The sequence below is a fragment of the Octopus bimaculoides genome, chromosome 8, assembly GCF_046866305.1.
Source record: "Octopus bimaculoides isolate indiv1 chromosome 8, ASM4686630v1, whole genome shotgun sequence".
Classification (NCBI taxonomy): domain Eukaryota; kingdom Metazoa; phylum Mollusca; class Cephalopoda; order Octopoda; family Octopodidae; genus Octopus; species Octopus bimaculoides.
This window is the reverse complement of record NC_142935.1, coordinates 31,444,882-31,465,147: the sequence shown is the minus strand read 5'-3', so window position 1 is coordinate 31,465,147 and position 20,266 is coordinate 31,444,882. Positions and strand designations below refer to the sequence as shown.

Sequence of the window (20,266 nt, the reverse complement as noted above, 5' to 3'; positions counted from 1 at the left end):
TATCCATACACACACATCAACACACACCACACATACACATTTGCATATTTGAATGGGGATGGACGTATGCAAACACATTTGGCGTGTACACTTGTATGAGACCGTGCAAGTATAGGCTTATATAGTTATGTAGGTCTGTGTGGTTGAAGAAATACATGAATAGACGCACGTGTGTTTGTGTGTGTGTGAGTGCATGCTGTCATATATTCATGTATGTATCACTGAAGTGCCATACACATGTGGTGCTTTGCATATATCGGCTTGTTTATATAGTAATATAAAACTGTATACAAGTAGAGGGCCTAGCAGCCTCTGTGCGTGTGTGTGTGTGTGTGTGTGATGCACTTGAATAGAAGCGTGTATGTCAAGTGGTTTTATATATATGTATGCGTGTGCGTGTGTACACATTTGTATTTATTTAGCTGGATGTGTAATTACATTGGTGTGTTTATTATATAACCATATATATATTATATATATGTATATATATATATACACATATATATATATATATATATATATATATATATATATATATATATATATATATATATATGCATATATATATATGCATATATATATACACACATATATATACACACATACACACACACATATATATATACACATATTGGAAATGGGCTGTGCGTGAGAAGACCCGGCAAGCCAAGTAAGATCGTTGCCAGTGCCCCTGGACTGGTTCTTGTGCGGGTGGCACATGAGATGCACCACTTTGAGCGTGGCCGTTGCCAGTACCGCCTGACTGGCTCCTGTAGGATTTTCGAGCGAGATCGTTGCCAGTGCCCCTGGACTGGCTTGTGCGGGTGGCACATAAAAGACACCATTTCGAGCGTGGCCGTTTTCGTGCGGGTGACACGTAAAAGCACCCACTACACTCTCTGAGTGGTTGGCGTTAGGAAGGGCATCCAGCTGTAGAAACTCTGCCAAATCAGACTGGAGCCTGGAGTTGCCATCCGGTTTCACCAGTCCTCAGTCAAATTGTCCAACCCATGCTAGCATGGAAAGCGGACGTTAAACGATGATGATGATGATGATGATGATGATACATATACACATGTATGTCAGTATTTATCCTAATGGAAGTGTTACAGTATAAACATACATGTGTGCGTATATTAAGGTGTGTATAAATATACATATACTTTCAATACAGAATACAAACACCCATGTGTAACATAGACACAAGGCACAGCTGTGCAGTTAAGCAGCTCACTTTGCAACCACGTGGTCCCAGGTTCAACCCCATTGCGTAGCACCTTGGGTTACTATAGCCCCAGGCGAACCAATACTTTGTAAGTGAATTTTGTAGATGAAAACTGTGTTGAAGCCCATCATGTGTGTGTGTGTGTGTGTGCATGTGTCTTTATGTTTCCCATCACTGAAACCAGTGTTGGTTTGTTTACGTCAACATAGCATAGAAGCAAAGTAAAAAGACCAATAGAGTAAGTCCTGGGGTCGATTTGTTTGATTAAACCATTCATGATCACGCCCCAGCATGGCCACAGTCAAATGTGCGTGTGTGGGTGTGTGTGTATAGAGATACATGCCTATGTGTATGTATGCATGCGTGTGTATGTGTGTGTGTGTGTGTGTGTGTATCTCAACAATTATGAATTCTCCAGGTATGTGTATGTATGTGTGTATGTATGCATAAGTGAATGTGTGTATGTGTGTGCGTGTTTAGTGTCAGATTAAACAGATCTATTGATACATCTTCAGATGACAACACACGTGTGTATGTGTGTGTGTATGAGGACACGCGTGTGCACACATACACACACACACACAAATACACACTCATACATGTAACTGAGTTCTGTGTATGTAGGTGGCTGTTTGTATATGCAACTTGATTGAGGAAACACACACACACATGCACATACCCTTATATATGAATGCCTATAAAAAAGGCAACAGGGTAGAAACTACCAGTTACTCTGAAGGGTAAAAGAAGTTAAGTGAGGGGGGGGGGGGGCTGATAGCAAGGGAATTGTGTGGGTGGTTGAGTAAAAGAGAAAAAAAGACAGAGAGACAGGGGGGAAGGAAGAGAGAGAGGGAGGGGAGGAGGGAGATTACACAGAAGCAGAGACAGAAAAGAGGGATGGGACGGGGGTGGGGGTGTTGTTGATGCTAGGCACTCTTCAGGGTGGGGATTATTGTAAAGATAAACAGATTATTCATAGAAATTAAAGAAAAGAAAAACAAATCTATAGAAAATAACACCCTGCTATACACACATACGCGTGTGTGTGTGTGTGTAGGCACATATACACACACACATATATATATATATATATATATATATATATATATATGTATCATCATTATCGTCATCACCGGTTAACATCCGACTTCCATGCTGGCATGGGTTGGATAAATATGAGTGGCTGTGGAGTAAGTAACTTGCTTACCAACCACATGGTTCCGGGTTCAGTCCCACTGCCTGGCACCTTGGGCAAGTGTCTCCTTGTGAGTGGATTTGGTGGGTGGAAACTGAAAGAAGCCTGTTGCATATATACATATATAGCAGCAGTTTAATCCTGATTGAGCTAATCTGCAGTGTTCCAACCTTGACCAAACATCTTCGCTTTTTATGTATCTCAGAGCCTACGTGGTCCAATATGTCTTCACGTCTATATAGATCACAGGATGCAATCTGAGGGAGATTTAGCTACCGTTTCACTCATGGTGAGTGGCTGCATGGAAGCATCGTAATAAATACTATAAAGTATAGTGATGATGCTAATGATGATGGTGGATAGAACTCAAACAGTATCCCCCAAAACTTCTGTTCTTATCCCCTCCATCCGTCCATACACCTGCCCCCCCCCACAGAATGTCAAAAGAAATCTATTAAGACTCCAAACAAACTCCTCTCTCTCTCTCTCTTTTTTGTTTTGGTAAACCTACCCACCCACCCCCTCTAGCTTCCATCAGAAACTTCTAAAACACTGACTAATTCTTTGGCATCATGCTGCTGCTGGTTTTGTGTAGTTGAGTCACAGGGATTCATGTCTTTTAAACAGATAGCAGCTAAATCGAGAAAACAGAGATTTGTTACCTTTGCCTTAGACAAAATGGCAAAGCGCCAGATTCTTGTTGGAGTTCTTCATTCTGAATGAAAATAGTTTACCAAAGTAGGAAGGTGCTAAACAGGATCAATCGGGTTTTTGAAGTGGGAATCAAAAATGGTCTCCAATTCCACTCCCTCGTCCTCTCATTCATGAGAATAACTTCACACACACACACACACATGTATATGTGTATGACTGTGTATATGTACGTATCATCATCATCATCATCATCATCATTTAACGTTCATTTTCTCATACTGGCATGGGTCAGGTGGAATTTGTTGAGGCAGATTTTCTACAGCTGGATGCCCTTCTTGGCACCAACTCTCACCTGTTTCCAAAGAAGGTAATATTGCCCCATGACCAGACTGAAAATAAATGACACCACATGATAACATTTCCTTACAGCTAACACAAGGACACACATACACACACACACACACGCATATAAATATCTATATATAAATGTGCACACACACACATATATACATACACACATATATATATATATTTATACACACGCATATATATATAAATACATTCACACACATGTGGTAAGTAGCTTGTTTATGAACCACATGGGCAAGTGTCTTCTACTATAGCCACTGGCCGACCAAAGCCTTGTGAGTGGATTTGGTAGACGGAAAATGAAAGAAGCCTGTCGTATATATATATATATATATATATATATATATATATATATATATATATATATGTGTGTGTGTGTGTGTGTGTATATGTTTGTGTGTCTGTCCCCCTGAACACTGCTTGACAGTCGATGCTGGTGTGTTTACATCCCCGTAACCTAGCGGTTCAGCAAAAGAGACCCATAGAATAAGTACAAAGCTTACAAAGAATAAGTCCTGGGGTCGATTTGCTTGACTAAAGGAGGTACTCCAGCATGGCCACAGTCAAATGACTGAGCCAAGTAAAAGAGTATATATATAAATACACACACACAAACACACACATATATACATATATATATATATAAATACACACACAAACACACACATATATATATTTATATATATATATATAAATACACATACACATATATACATTAATATATATATATATATACACACACACATAAATATACATACATATAACTACACGCATGGATGCATAATGCATATATACACAGAAAGATTAAAAGGTATTTATAAAAAAATTTAATAAAAAAAAAAAAAAAAAAAACATTCGTTCCAGTTTCTCCACCGAAATTTCTAAGATTATGAGGAATTATGAGGAATTGCATTTGGCTGAGTTAAAAAACATTCAAATTCCACCAATTAGAGATAAGAATGAGTGAAATTAAAGAGTTTGATGCCATTCCTTTGAGAAGGAACCAGGCCTAATATAGAAGTTCTTTTGAGACCAGGGGAAACGGTGCTGCTGCTGCTGCTGATGATGATGATGGTGGTGGGGATGCCGGTGGAGGTGATAATGGTGGTGGTGGTGATGGTGGCGATAATAATGGTGGTGGTGGTGGTAGTAAGGAGGGAAGAGTTGGTATTAATGGTCGAGTTGGTGATGATGACGATGATGATGATGGTGGTGATAGTCGTGGTGGAGGTGATGGTGGTGATGGGGGAAGAGTTGGTATTAACAGTGGAGGTGATGATGATGATGATGATGGTGGTGGTGATGGTGTTATTAATAATGTTGTGGGTGGTGGTGGTGGTGGTGGTGGTGGTTGTGATGGTAGGGTTGGTATTAATGGTGGTGATGGTGGTGGTAGTGGCCATGATGTGAATAATAATGCTGTTGATGTTAATGGTGCTAGTGAAAGGGGGGGGGGCTGGTAATAATGTTGGCAGTGGTGGCGGTGGTGGTTGTCATGATGACAGTGATGGTGATGACAGGTGTTGCTTTTGTTGTTGTTGCTGTTGGTGGTGGTGGGGGAGCATAGGGGCAAGATTAGTTTTTAATGGGGGTGGCGGTGGTGTTGACAATAGTGGTTGTCATGGTGATAGCAGTGATGATGATGATGATGGTAGCAAAGGGGGGAGTCTTAGTAGTGGATATAGTAGTAGGAGTAGTGGTGGTGGTAGGTTATAGTAGAGAAAGATGACGGGTGAGATGGGGAAGCAAAAATGCATTTAGCTCGTTACCAGTTTGTTTGAATTTATTTAATTACACTTAGTCAAACGATGTGGAATTTTAAACATAGATAATTTCAGGGAGGAAGACAACAACACAACAAATGCTAATGTCTTACAGACAAGCAAACCTAAAGCAACAAGAAAATACCAATTCCAAACTCTTTAAATATGTTTATACACACACACACACACACACACATGTGCATGCACACACACAGACACACATGCGTATACACACATACACACACATACACACAAGCACATGTGCATGCACAGGCATTCCCACACACACACACACGGAGTCCAAAGACAGCATTGTACTTTAATTGTTTGTTTTGGAATGGTTTCTAAGGCTGGATGCCCTTCCTAACAACCAACCACTTTACAGAGTGGACTGGGAGTTTTTAATGTGGCACCAGCACCAGTGAGGTTACTGAACTGTCTGTTAGACTAAGATCCCCTTTGAATGAGTGAAGTTATAGTTGACAGGGAGGTGATATTATATTTGGAGACGAGGGGTTAAATTAAGAGAGAAGAGACCAGAATGGAACAGGTTTTTTTTTGCTGTGGCAGAACTGTTTGATAACTGACAGAGGGTGAGAGTGGTTGGTGGGTGGAAATGGAGAGAGATAAAAATAGGGTGATGAAGCGTCAGGGGAGGGGCTCCTTAAGATATGGAGTGGGGACAATAGAGAAGTGTGCATGGAGAGTGTAAGAATGTGTGGGGGACATTGAGAGACGGTTAGAGATCAGGAATGGTGAATATAGTGAAGAATAAATGTTGGGTGGGAATAAGGAGGGAAGGTAAGGAAGAGGGGGAAAGTAGGTGACAACTGTACAAATTAGGTAGGGCTGCAGGTTAGTCAATAAGATATGAGTGAGATGGAGGAGAAAAGTGGTGGAGGTGGAGTGAACAGTAGCAGAGTACTAATAATTATAATAAAAATGATAGACAGAGGAAAAGAGAGGATGAGAGAAAGATAGATAGAGAGAGAGAAAGAGAAATGCTGCATAGGTTGTAAGAGTGTGGGGTAGGTATAGTGAATGAGAGGGGAGATATATATAGTGGTGGAGGGGAGATAACTTAGTGGCTCAATGAGTGATCAATGTAAAATGTGGGTGGAGAGGACAGCATGTATGAATTAATATTTTATACACACACACACACATACACACACACACACACACACACACACACACACACATATATATATATATATACACACACACACATATATATATATATATATATATATATATATATATATATATAAATATATACATATTAAAACGAGACTGGAGAAATTTAACGTATCTTTATACATGCATGTATACATACATATGTAGAAATATACATATATGCAAATACATACACACACACACGTACATATTTTCTTCGTTGCTATGGTAGAAGATATTTGTCTGAAACACAGCAGAGTGGGTCCATTTGATTACAAATTGAAATTCTTAGGAACAAAGCTGAGTATTGTAAGGTATTTGTCTTGTGTCAGTACCGTACCCTTGTGTGTGTGTGTGTGTGTGTGTGTGTGTGTGTGTGTGTGTGTGTGTGTGTGATTTATTCATACATGTAGTGTTTGTGTGTGAGGTGAATGTTTTTCATACGCATGTATGGCCATATACTCGAATGAGTGTGAAGCATACACTCTCATATACACATAGTTGAAATGAGAGATAGGGGGGGGGGGGAGAGAGAGACAGGAGAGAGAGAGAGAGACAGGAGAGAGATAGAGAGAGAGAGTGGGGGGGAGAAGCTTTCTGTATAGTTTGGAAAGGTGACAGATCTAAATTAGTCTAGCAAATGGAAGGGAACAACCTCTACACCCCACCCTCACCCCGCTCCACTTGACCTAATAAACACATATACACACATGCACACACACACACATACACACACACACTGTTGGAAGTAGAGAAAAAAAAACAACAACCCAAAACAAGAAAAAACTGTGAGAGATATGTTAACATGTCTGAAATAGTAAAATGGGAAGAAAGTGTAAATCTTGAAGTGTAAGTCATAAGAATTTGGTGCAGTCAATCAAATAAGCACACACACACACACACACACACACAAGTGGGTATACATATAGATATATGCATACAAATTTTGGTTTATACAAACTTATGCCAGAATACACAAGCATGCACACACACACACACACACACACGCACACACGCACACACACAGAATATAGATATTCACATGAGGCTGAAAATATACGATATATATACGCATGTATATTCAAAAACACTTGTACATACTATATATATATATATACTCAGACACAAATACATACACACACAAACATCTCTCTTTGCATGTAATGTACGTGTATGTATGTATATATTATATATTATATATATATATATATATATATATATATAGATTCAAGGTGAATATGGTACTTAAGTTTAGGCACCAGAATTAAGTATGGTATTATCCATACAATTCCAAAATAAGGTGATTAAAAATCAAAATAAGCAACAAGGATATCCAAAGTTAATGTAGTACGATCGTTTCATGCGACTCCACTTATTTAAGCAATGTGAACATTACATCAAATGTAAAATGCAGAGCAATCCTCAGCTGCACAAAGATATAGTGAAATTTCAGTAAATTTCTATATCTTTGTGCAGCTGAGGATTGCTCTGCATTTTATATTGAATGCAATGTTCACATTGCTTAATTAAATGGAGTTGCATGAAACAATTGTACTGCATTAACTTTGGATATCCTTGTTGCTTATTTTGATTCTATATATATATATATATATATATATATATATATATATACATACATACATGTACATTACATATATACATATGTATATATATATATATATATATATATATATATATATATATATATATATTTAAAGTCACAAGTACTCATAAATATACAATTAGGTATACGCACACGTTTGAGTGTAAACACGCAAAAACCTTTTTGTCTATGCATTTATACACCTAAACTCTCATCTAACATTAAATACACACCCTGATATATATCTGTATACAAACACCACATACAATTAACTTCAGATTGTGATGTATCAATCATATGTCTAGATTCCTAATTAGTTTTATATAATAATTAAGCAATTAGAAAATATGGCTCTTCTTTCCAAAATATTGTAAGAATAATTTTTCTTGATCAAGACCTTTTAATTTTTTAAAAGTTTTTCTTGAGTCCCAGAACTCAACTGACCGAAATCGCAACAATCTCCTAGAACCGGATGCTGGTCCATTGCAGGATTCAAGCCCAGCAATTATGAAAGGAAGGAACCAGTCGATTACATCGACCCCAGTAATATGGCTGGTACTTTATTTTATCGACCCCAAAAGGGATGAATGGTAAAGTTGACCTTGGTGGGATGTGAACTGAGAATGCTGCTGAGCATTTTCTGTGACATTCAAAGGGTTTATTAACCATGTTAGGGCCCTGAAATTCCTGAAAAGCCAAAAACATTAAATATTTTCAGTTAATCATTATAAAGGTGTGTACAGGTAACTATCACAAATTCTTACCTCGGTTGATGTAATCAAAGGCAACCAGATTATCTCTATTGCCATACCATATTTCCATTTCATCAATAGCAAAGTTAGGGTTAGCTCCATAACCAGTACTTGGTGCTCCTATATAGAATTCCTTATTTCCTGTAAGGCTTCTATCAAAGTTGACACCTTCAGAGTATCCAACAAGCTCGTTATTAATGTACATTTTTAATCCTGTATCTGGATGCCAGGAAAGTTCGACAAAGTGCCAAGTGTCCATTTCCGGGTTAGGAACTTGGATTTTCCATTTCTTTTTCGAGTTAATGAAAATTACGTGTAAATAACCGTTATCTTGGTACATTGATATTCCTCCGTCACCTGAAGCAAAGTAATGCATGTTGTTATGGTAATTTCCGAACTTCATCCAACTGGACAGCAAAAATCCATGCGTACATTTGTCAAGGTTTCCAAAACAGACGTCGTCAAGTCGGCCAAAGTTCAAGTACTGCCCACTCTCGTTGAAATTTAAAGCATATCCAATTCTTCCTGGGATCTGGTGTGGGTTACCTTCGGCCATGATGTAGAGCTTATCATGGGTTAGTACATTGCCATCAATTTTGTCCATGTCAATGAGGTAATTAGTTGGTCGACCTGTAATGAAAGATACAAACATAAATGACAAAAGAAAGAATAATTTCTCTGAAAAAAAAAAACAATACATAAAATACTGCAACTTGCTAAACAGAGAATAGGAGAAGGGAAACCCAGATTTAGATAGACCCACAGTGCAAGTTCTTTAGATGGTCTTTGTGGCTGAGTGGTGCATGCCATAGTTCAGGTAAATAAGATCACTTGATGGTTCCAGTTTCAATCCTCACTAAAAGCAGCATTGTGTAAACACGTAAAAAGCAACATCTGAATGTGTTCACTGCCGGGCCCAAATTACTGGCTCTTGTGCTGGTTTAAAGTAAAAAGCGCCCACTACACTCGGAGTGGTTGGCGTTAGGAAGGGCAATCCAGCTGTAGAAACACTGCCAGATCAGACTGGAGCCTGGTGCAGCCTTCTGGCTTCCCAGACCCTAGTCAAACCGTCCAACCTATGCCAGCATGGAAGGCAGACGTTAAACGATGATGATGATGATGATGAACTACCAGTGGTGTGTCATTAACCAAAGTGATTGAGTAGCAGGTGACAGGGGAGACAACTCAATTAGTGGACCAAAGAAGTTTTGGAAATGTTTTCTTTGAATCCAAGAGACTTGCTTTTGGAGATATTCTTGGGATTACCCAACTGGCACTCTGTTGGTTATGATGATAAGGGTTCCAGTTGATTCAATCAATGGAACAGCCTGCTCCTGAAATTCGCGTGCAAGTGGCTGGTTCTTCCACAGCCACATGTCCCCTTAATGTAGTTATCAGGGAGATTCAGCGTGACACAGAATTGTGACAAGGTAGCCCCTTTGAATTACAGGTACAGCTCAATTTTGTCAGCCGAGTGGACTGGAGCAATGTGATACAAAAATGTCTTGCTTAAAGACAGAATGCACTGTTGAGTATCGAACTTAGGACCTCATAATAATGAGTCACACACCCTGACTACTAAGCCACGTGCCAACAACCCAACACAACATACTTTTATAGAAGATTTCTAAAGCTCCTGGCATAACTTGTTGATTTCTTTCCATTTCATATAACACACACACACAGATGCATACCACATACACACACACACAGAGATGCATACCACATACACACACACACAGATGCATACCACATACACACACACAGATGCATACCACATACACACACACATAAGGCAATACAAAATGTCATATTTCTGTGATGACATCTGGAAGCAATGAGATCTTTTATTTCACTTTGGCATAAAAAGTATGTCTAAAATCATTTCTGTCTATCCATCCAGACATCTATATTCTCTATCTGGCTACATCACTATCTATTTATCTATTCAACCATCCATCATTCGAACTATCTGTCTGTCCATCTATCTATCTATCTAACCATCCATGTATGTCTATCTATCAATTAATCTATGTTTTCTCCAACCCATTTGTCAATCTAGACATCCACCTATTCATTATTCATTTTTAAAAGGGTAAAATTGATATGAATTTAAACACCATGATATAAAATAATCTGCAAAGAAAGATGGAAAACAAAAAAGCACAAGAACATGGTTATTTTACCTGAAGTATTGGAAAAATACCCTCCAAGTGATCATGTCGAAAATGAGAAGACTTTCTTTCCAACCTAAAATTTTTCCATCCATCCTGCTAATCTTTCTGTTCATCCATTCATCAATCTGTTTCCCTCCATTTATTCATCTGCCTTTCCACTTGTCTCTCAACCAATCTAGCCATCTGTATATCTTTGTACCCAGTCATCATTTTATTCTTTCATCCATCCATTTATTCATCTACCCACCTAGTACTTATCCACCCACCCACCCATATACCTACATAACTACCAACAAACATATCTATCTATCTACCTACCTACCTACCTACATATCTATCTATCTATCTACCTACCTATCTATCTATATATCTGCCTATCTATCCATCTATATATCTGCCTATCTATCTATCTATCTATCTATCTATCTATTTATCTATCTGTCTGTCTATTTATCTTTCTGTCTGTCTGTCTGTCTATCTAACCATCTATCTACTCATCTATCTATCTGTCTGTCCATCCATCCATCTATCCCTCCAACCATCCATCCCACCAGTCTATCTATCCGTTTACCTACTTTCTGCCTACCTAACGGGTACTCCTCACCAGTTTGTCTAATATTAAAGTTGTTGAAGTCAGGCACCCAAGGTAGAAGCAGTTTTGTTTGTACAACTGGACGTGGGTGTGCAGAGAAACAGGTTAGTGATTCCATCTGTTTTAGATCATGTGCTTCAAGCAACTTTTCATATCTTTCTCGCTTATGAAATTAGTTTAGACCTTCTTTTGAAGGATATTTAATAAATAATCTCAGCCGGAGTGGCTGAGAACATCTGATCCTCTTTACAAAACACTTGAACATAAAAGGAGACCAGAATGAAAATGGCAACAACAGAAACAAGGGGGAGGAGAATGGATCAACAAGAGAGCCATGATACAGTCGATAGATTTGCAAGAAATAGCAGCCAAATATCCCTTAGACTAGTGCTTCTCAAACTATCTGATGTGGCATACCGGCAGTTTTTTTTTTTTACCAGGGACCGGTAATATTTCTTAGTAATATTAATTTATACTGGAAACAATATGTATAATGAATATAATAAAAGTTGACAAGAGACTGGAAACGAACATCGCTTGTATGACAATGATATTCATTTATAACCATGATGCCAAGACAAGGCACACACACACACACACACACACACGGGGCTTCTTTCAGTTTTCACTTACCAAGTCCACACAGTTTTATTGAGCCCAAGGTTATAGTAGAAGACACTTGTCTAAAGTGCTGTGTAATGAGACTGAACCCGAGATCACATGGCTGGAAAAAAAGAGCTTCTCAACCACACGGCCATGCCAGTGCCTATCCTGACAACTGCAGAAAAAATATGGGGCAGGAAGTGAATTCCAGGCAAAGTGCCAAATAACAAGAACAGATGTGGTTGTCTTTTGTTCTTTGTGGGGATGTTCACAAAAGTGAACTTCCTCTTTTTCTAACATCACAACATTCAATCAAGCCATTGAATTACTTACAGAATACTTTGAGAGGATTCCGGATGCAGTCAGGCAAATACTTATGGACTTCATATTAGTTCACATTTATATATATATATATACTCTTTTTTTTTTTTTACTTGTTTCAGTCATTTGACTGTGGCCATGCTGGAGCACTGCCTTTAGTCGGAGCAAATCAACCTCAGGACTTATTCTTTGTAAGCCTAGTACTTATTCTATCAGTCACTTTTGCCGAACCGCTAAGTTACAGGACATAAACACACCAGCATCGGTTGTCAAGCGATGTTGGGGGGGGGGGCAAACACAGACACACACACATACATATATATATATATATATATATATATATAAATATATATATATACATATATACGATGGGCTTCTTTCAGTTTCCATCTACCAAATCCATTCACAGGGCTTTGGTCGGCCTGAGGCTATAGAAGAAGACATTTGCACAAGGTGCCACGCAGTGGGACTGAACCCAAAACCATGTGGTTGGTAAGCAAGCTACTTACCACACAGCCAAGAGAGAGAGAGAGAGAGAGAGAGAGAGAGAGAGAGAGAGAGAGAGAGAGAGAGAGAGAGAGAGAGAGAGAGAGACAGAGATGTAGCTGTGTAGTTAAGAAATGTGCTTCACAACCACAAGGTTCTGGGTTCAGTCCAATAACATGGCACTTTGGGCAAGTGTCTTCTACTACAGTCTTTCATCATTTCGGTGTTGATAAAATACATACCAGTTGAGTACTGGGGTCAATATAATCAACGAGACCCTGTGCCAAAATTTGAAACATTTTTATTATTAGGCGAATGGAGCTACTCAAAGCATGTACCTGTAGATTGGAGAACTACAGGTGGGTGTGGGTTTGTGCCCTTCGTGGTCAAGGAAATCATGAATCTGTGGGGGTTTCTTGATTAACCCTGGCTAGAGGCTCTTCTGTCTCAGGAGGACAGCATCATAGATGTAGTCATATATTCTGTATATGTTTATCTCATTTCACCCGTTTTCCTTTCTTTCCCTGTTAAACCCTTTCCTACAAAAATTGTAAACTGTCCTTGTAATGTTCCCCTCATCTGATGCCCTTGTGGCAGATAATAGAAATCAGTAGCAGCAGCAGGAGGGAAGTGGATTGTATTGTCTAACAAAGCAGTGGTTCTCAACAGAGAAACATTGGCCACTCCACCACCACCACCACCGTTGCCACCATCTCCGCTCTTAATGAGAAGACATAATTGAGTTGGCATCCATATAATTTTTCCTTATTTACCATGGTGCCGGATAAGTTTAGAATGTGTAACACCCACTTAATATATACGTCCACCCGCTTTTCCATCTTCACCACCACCACCGACACCGTCGCCGCCACCACCATGAGAAACACGAGTCTAATGTGTGTGTCCTTCGTTTTCAAAAACAGTAATAGGAAAAACTTGACTGTTATTTCTAACAAATTGAATGAAGAAACTTCCTCGTTAGCTCATTAATGTCATTATTGTAATAGCTGTCGACACTGTTGTCGTTATTATTTTGACTAAACTGCTTTCAGTATTACATAAAAACATAATCAACCTATTAAGTCTGCAGATTGGATTTTACTGTCCAAACTTCCATATTTACTCATTTTTATGTGGCTGCTAAAAAGAAGCTAACAAAATCAAGCAAATGCTTGAAAGAAGTGAAATCGTCAGAGCTGTGTTAACGGTGGGAGTGGCAGTGGTGATGGCGATATATGTGTTTATTGTTTTATTTCGTAAGTTTAATATTAGAAGTGGATAGGTGCGTGTGTTGGCGATAATCTATGATAATTATACTAGTTATTTTTGTAGTTGTAACTAATTGAATGCTGTTTGTTATTGTCCTAATTATAGTCAGTAGTAGTAGTAGTATAGCTTTAACTTATGGTTATGTGACTAAGAAGTTTGCTTTGCAAATACATGGTTTTCGGTTCGGTCCCAGTGCGCAACACCTATGGCAAGTGTCTGCTACTATAACCCCAGGCAAACCAATGACTTGCAAGTGGAAACCTGTCAAGTACATACATACACACACACCCACAAATACACAGATCCCCAAACACACATATTACTCACCGCATGCTAATATAACCATCCCCCCCACAACTTTATCCTTTACAGAAAAAAAAAAAAACAGACCAACAAACACAGCTATATATACCTACAAAAATTATACATATGACACCACTACACATACCACACACCCCACCCCTGCAAGGACATTACATTAATAATACACACTTTTCCCACTTCAAGATAACTCTTGCCAGCTTCACAACATACCTAACTGAAGGACATAACTCCTAACCCAATCCCTGGACCCTTTTTCATTTCACCATATTTCTCACAGCAGCCACTGACCAGTTGTGCTAATCCACCTTTGACAATAGAGAGCAGTCACCATATTCCTTTCCATATCAGCTATCTCTGATGAGCGTAAAGTCATATAATCAGATTGTTACCTAACACTCTGTTGCATTCTTTATGCGAAACTGTTTGGTAAGATCAGCCGTGATGGATATTTAATACTATAAAATGTGGATAATATACCCACTCTGGTGTCTTTCTGTATAGGGAGTAACTAAGTGGTCATATAAAATGCTACAAATAGCAGTTAAATCTCTCTCGAATAACATTCTACCATGTTAAAACAGAAAGGTCACATTGAGGCTGAACAAAAGATGGAATGCCTTTTCATTTTTCTCATAAGTCTTCTGATTTAGGGATGAGCTGACCTGGGACTAAATAACATGGATGTGTCACCTGTTAGAAAAAGTAGCTAAATTTCTCTCAATCCTTGGCTGCCATAGAAAAAAAAGATGAGTTATTCATGAATGTAATAGCTTTGGTTGTAGTTCCATTTGATCATGGTTTGTGAGGGCAGAAAGAGGGTAGAGGGTGGGGAGGAGGGAGAATGGGTGAGACTGCAGTTGTAGAAAGAGAAGCTTTCAATATAATTTGGAAAGGTGACGTTTTCCAAAACCACCCCCACTTCACCTAATAAACACACATTGACATACCTATGCATACATACACATATGTACACATTCATATAATGAAATATGAGGTGAGAGAGAGGGAGAGAAAGAGAGATGAAGTGGGAGAAAGAACAATGAATATATCCAAGAATGGTACCTTACCTCTTTTGATATATCCATGCATCAATAAATAGTTGCGGTCACCAAACCAATACTTGATGTCATCAAAGGTTACGGCCCCAAACACTGTGTTGCCAACCAGATCTTTTCCTTTCCCAAGGTAAAACCTGTCTTCATAAGTGTTGTACTTGTAGTTTGTCTTCTTGACGGCGTTGACGCCATGAGAATTGTCAAGAGCAATAAGCCTGTTGTTGTTATAGATCACAAGCCCAGTTGTTGGATGCCAGGAAATTTCAATGAAGCGCCATTCACCTTCTGGAATCTCTTTCGAATCAACAATGGCCGTCCATTTCCTGGAAGACGTAGACAGTGAGAATTTGAACTTACCATTTATGTATTTGAAAGAGAGACCGTTGAGGGCTGTAGAGAAATAATCCATGTTGTTGAGCGTCTTGTTTAGACGCAACCACATTGACATTAGGAAACCATGTGGGCAGAGATCTAAGTTACCCAAACACATACGTGGGTGTTCATTGACATCAATATACTGCGATCTCCCATTCAGCTGGATTGCTTTTCCAATTTTGCCGGTCACAAGATGAGGGTTACCATATGACTGGATTCTTATGCTAGGGTGTGAAATTCTTTGACCGACCATCCGTTCAAAAGGGAAATAGTAGATATTAGGGCGTCCTGTAAAGTAAAACAGAGACAAATGCAATTAGACATAACTGGGTGTTATTGTTTTAGAAAACAATGGAACAATTAATTTCATGGAATTACAAATTTAAAACACAAAAACTTGAAGAAGTATTGAGAAAAAATAGTTACAATGGTGATAGTTATTCCGAAATCATCATCATCGTTGTTTAACGTCCGCTTTCCATGCTAGCATGGGTTGGACGATTTGACTGAGGACTGGTGAAACCAGACAGCAACACCAGGCTCCAATCTGATTTGGCAGAGTTTCTGCAGCTGGATGCCCTTCCTAATGCCAACCACTCAATAAACGTAAACAAACAAACGAAGTTTGCTTTTAGAAGTGTTGAGATGTCTTAGAAAGTTACAGAAGGGATCTTAAATTCTCAAACGCAGGATAATGCTAATAATATCGCCTGAACAGGATAAACTACCCCTATTTTGCAGAAAAAAGTGTGGGTGGCCAGGCCACCCACACTTTTTTCTGCAAAATAGGGGTAGTTTATCCTGTTCAGGTTACATTATTAGCATTATCCTGCATTTGAGAGTTTAAAATCACTTCTTTAACTTTAAATAAAATTGTTTTGGAATATAGTAAAAAAAATTTCCCTGCCACCAAAAACTTTTAAAATAAACTAAAGAAGCCAGGAGTTCTATAGGGTGTCCATAAATTACAGACATCACAAAATATATCCCCAATCGTTGTTATATTTTTTTGATAACATAATAGGTTAGACAGGATGATGTCTATATTACAATATTACAATAACCAATAATACGTTGTGCATGTAGAGTATTACAATCATGAATTTAGCATTAGCTTATCTCGCTCTTTCTCGTGGAACCCCTAGGAACCTTTTGAAGAACCCTATGGCTCCAGGGAACACTGGTTGAGAAACACTGCAATAGATAGACAAACAGGGCAATTTTAATTATTTCTCTGTAGATTGGAAAAAAATGACGAGCAGCTTTAACTGATCTTTGAACATTATTGGGTTCACATCAGGGGTCTACATCATTTGACTAATCCCCAAGAAAGGGGCAGCCAGTCTATTTATATACACAACAAATCCAGTAACTTCAGAGAACTGGGGCCATTTACATCCTCTAATGTGTCCTAGCCTTCTTTTAGATAGTAAGGTATGGGTTGAGTGAAATTTTACTGCTATTTCAAGTGGATTGAATGACCACATTGCGACTCCCATAGAACAAGATGGCAGCTACAACAAATACCAGAAATGTAGTCAAATATGAGTGGCTGTGTGGTAAGAAGCTTGCTTGTCAACCACATGGTTCTGGGTTCAGTTCCACTGCATGGCACCTTGGACAAGTGTGGTCTACTATAGCCTTGGGCCAACCAAAGCCTTGAGAGTGGATTTGGTAGACAGAAACTAAAAGAAGCCTGTTGTGTATATATATACATAGTCTTAAAAAATGACATAAACCTGGAATACCTAGTCATGTCACTGAGCTAATGTAGAACTGTTCCTCAAAATAAATGGTGAATTATAGATAAAAAACAAAAACATTCATTGTTGTCATTGTCATCACCATCATCATCATCATCATCTAACGTCCTTTTTCCAAGCTGGAATGGGTTGGATGGTTTGACAGGAGCCGGAAAGCTGGAAGGCTGCACAAGGCTCCAGTCATCTGTCTTGGCTGGATGCCCTTCCTAATGCCAACCACTTTACAGAGTGTACTGGATGCTATTTACGTGTCACTCACACAGGCGTGTCACTGGCACAGACCGGACAAATCAACAGAAGTAAATAGAGACAAAATCCAAAAATGAGGACAACAGCAAAGGTGACGATGACAGCAGTGATGGTGATGACAACAATTATGAATAAAGTAAGACATCTCAAACAGATAATAGATTGATATTGCTAGAAAAATAAAAGATAAATAATGGAGACTTACCTCGTTGTATGAAATCAATAAATATGAGAGTATCGCGGTCGGCAAGGTAAATATCCATTTCATCAATAGCAACTTCTGGAAACATAGTTGATGACATTGCTTCCATATTTTGACCAATATAAATCTCATCCTGCTGAATGGAACCAATAATCTTATGGGAAGACACTGTAGGGGAACCTACAAGACGCTGGTTCAAGTACATAGACAAACCACTCTTCATGTGAAATGATATTTCTAAGAAATACCATTCTCCAGTTTTGATATTACCAGTCCACACTTTCCAAAGTTGGTTGTTATTAATTACCTTTGCAAAGAGTTCGTTGTCCACGGAATATATAGTGAATCCTTTCGGTCCACTTGACATGTAATAGTGTTTCCCAGAAAGGTTCTTGAATTTAATCCATGTTGAAATCATGAAACCATACATACATTTGGAAGTGTCTTTCAGGCAAGTACCTCTTTTGTGTTTCAGAGACACATAATCTCCTTTGCCACCAAGGTGTAGAGCTTTACCAAGTTTGGAATCTAATGAGAGCATTGCATTGTCATGTAGTTTAGCATCCAGATATTTCACATCGAGTTCGTTTCTGTGCTGTTTATCCATATTCAAATAATAATGGAAAATGGCTCCTGAGTGTGAAGAGAAGAGATGGGTAGAGGTGAGGGACTGTGTAAGGAGCATTTAATTCAAATAATAAATTACCTTCATTGAAACAAGATTACGAGATCAGGTGTAATGATGAGATTGAGAAGGAAAAAGACAAGAAGAAAGATCAGAGAAAAACAAGAAATTGTCTTTACATCTTTTTTTCTACCTTGTTCTGTACCTATGTGCTTACTTATGTGTGTGTGTGTGTGTGTGTGTGCATGCGTGTGCGTGTGTATGTATGTATATGTATATATATTTATATACATACATATACAGATAGATAGAAAAAAATTAAGGTACTCAGAAATTTGGATGTTTGTACATTTACAGATTTTTATTAATGTCACATATTAAATAAAGCGCTTTTCACCTAGTCGTGTAGGATTTTCAAATTGTTTTGATAGATAGACATACATATATATATATATATATATATATATATATATATAGAGAGAGAGAGAGAGAGAGAGAGATAGATAGATAGACAGACAGTCACATGTATAGATAGATAGACAAACAGTCACATGTAGAGATAGATAGATAGATAGATAGAAAGAAAGATAGCTAGATAGATAGATAGATAGATAGATAGATAGATAACATGAGCACTTAGAATTAATAGGCCTTGTGATAGTTAAAGAAATTTTTGTGAATTAACCAAATAAAATTTTAACCTAAATGTGAAGCCAAAAACAAACAAATATTTTTAAAAAAATTCCTTTAAAGAGCTAAACAAAACCAACTTGTGAATTTAACATTAATAAGAACAAAATAAGGACCACTTACCTAGTTGTCTGAGTTCTCGTTTGGTTGAAACATATTTTGGCCAGAACCGGAACTCATCAACGATAATGATACCTTGGCCAAACTTAGCACACTGTGTGTCTGAACATCCAATGTAGAAATGTCTTGGTTGTGAATTAGGGGAACTATCAGCTGCCTTTTTCTGTTTAGGTGGTTGGGACTTTGAATGTGTGTTGATTCCATTAACGTAGAGCTTTAAACCTTGTAATTTACTCCAAGTAGCTGTCACATGATACCAATGGTAAGGAAGAATGTTCATACTCTTCTCAGTCCATTCTAAGCCAGCTTTGTTGCGGAATACAAATTCTAAAACTCCTTTACGATAGTACATGGCAATTCCATGAGAATTTTCCAGATGGGCACCACTTGACATGAAGAGTTGTCTTTTGTATGTAGGGTTACGGAAACTCATCCACATACTGATTGTGTAACCTGTAAAAATGAAAAATCATAACAGCTTTGGAAGACCAAAAATGGCTTAAAAGTCATAACATGCTGGCAAGAAAATAACATCATTAGGTGAGACAGGCTGACACTGAAGTGGCTTTGCTGATTGACAGGTGACGGTGTCGGTCAGAGAATGCGTGGGCTAAGATTACGCGCCCTCCCATTGGTCAGTTAAAGTTTAGACAGTGTCACATGACAACTTGCCGGGGC

General features: G+C 38.4%; 1 protein-coding gene across 4 annotated transcripts in view; it reads right to left on the bottom strand.

The window, feature by feature from the left end:
* LOC106882798 (uncharacterized) overlaps positions 1-20,266 on the bottom strand; it is a 101,293-nt gene that overhangs the window by 40,127 nt on the left and 40,900 nt on the right. For all 4 annotated transcript variants that reach the window (XM_089356306.1, XM_089356305.1, XM_089356307.1 and 1 more), the window contains exons 4-7: positions 19,592-20,041; positions 18,157-18,786; positions 15,577-16,227; positions 8,750-9,367 (exon numbers count right to left, since the gene is read on the bottom strand). In XM_089356306.1, coding sequence (XP_089212432.1) covers positions 8,750-9,367; positions 15,577-16,227; positions 18,157-18,786; positions 19,592-20,041 — 2,349 coding nt within the window. The remainder of the gene's footprint in view (positions 1-8,749; positions 9,368-15,576; positions 16,228-18,156; positions 18,787-19,591; positions 20,042-20,266) is intronic.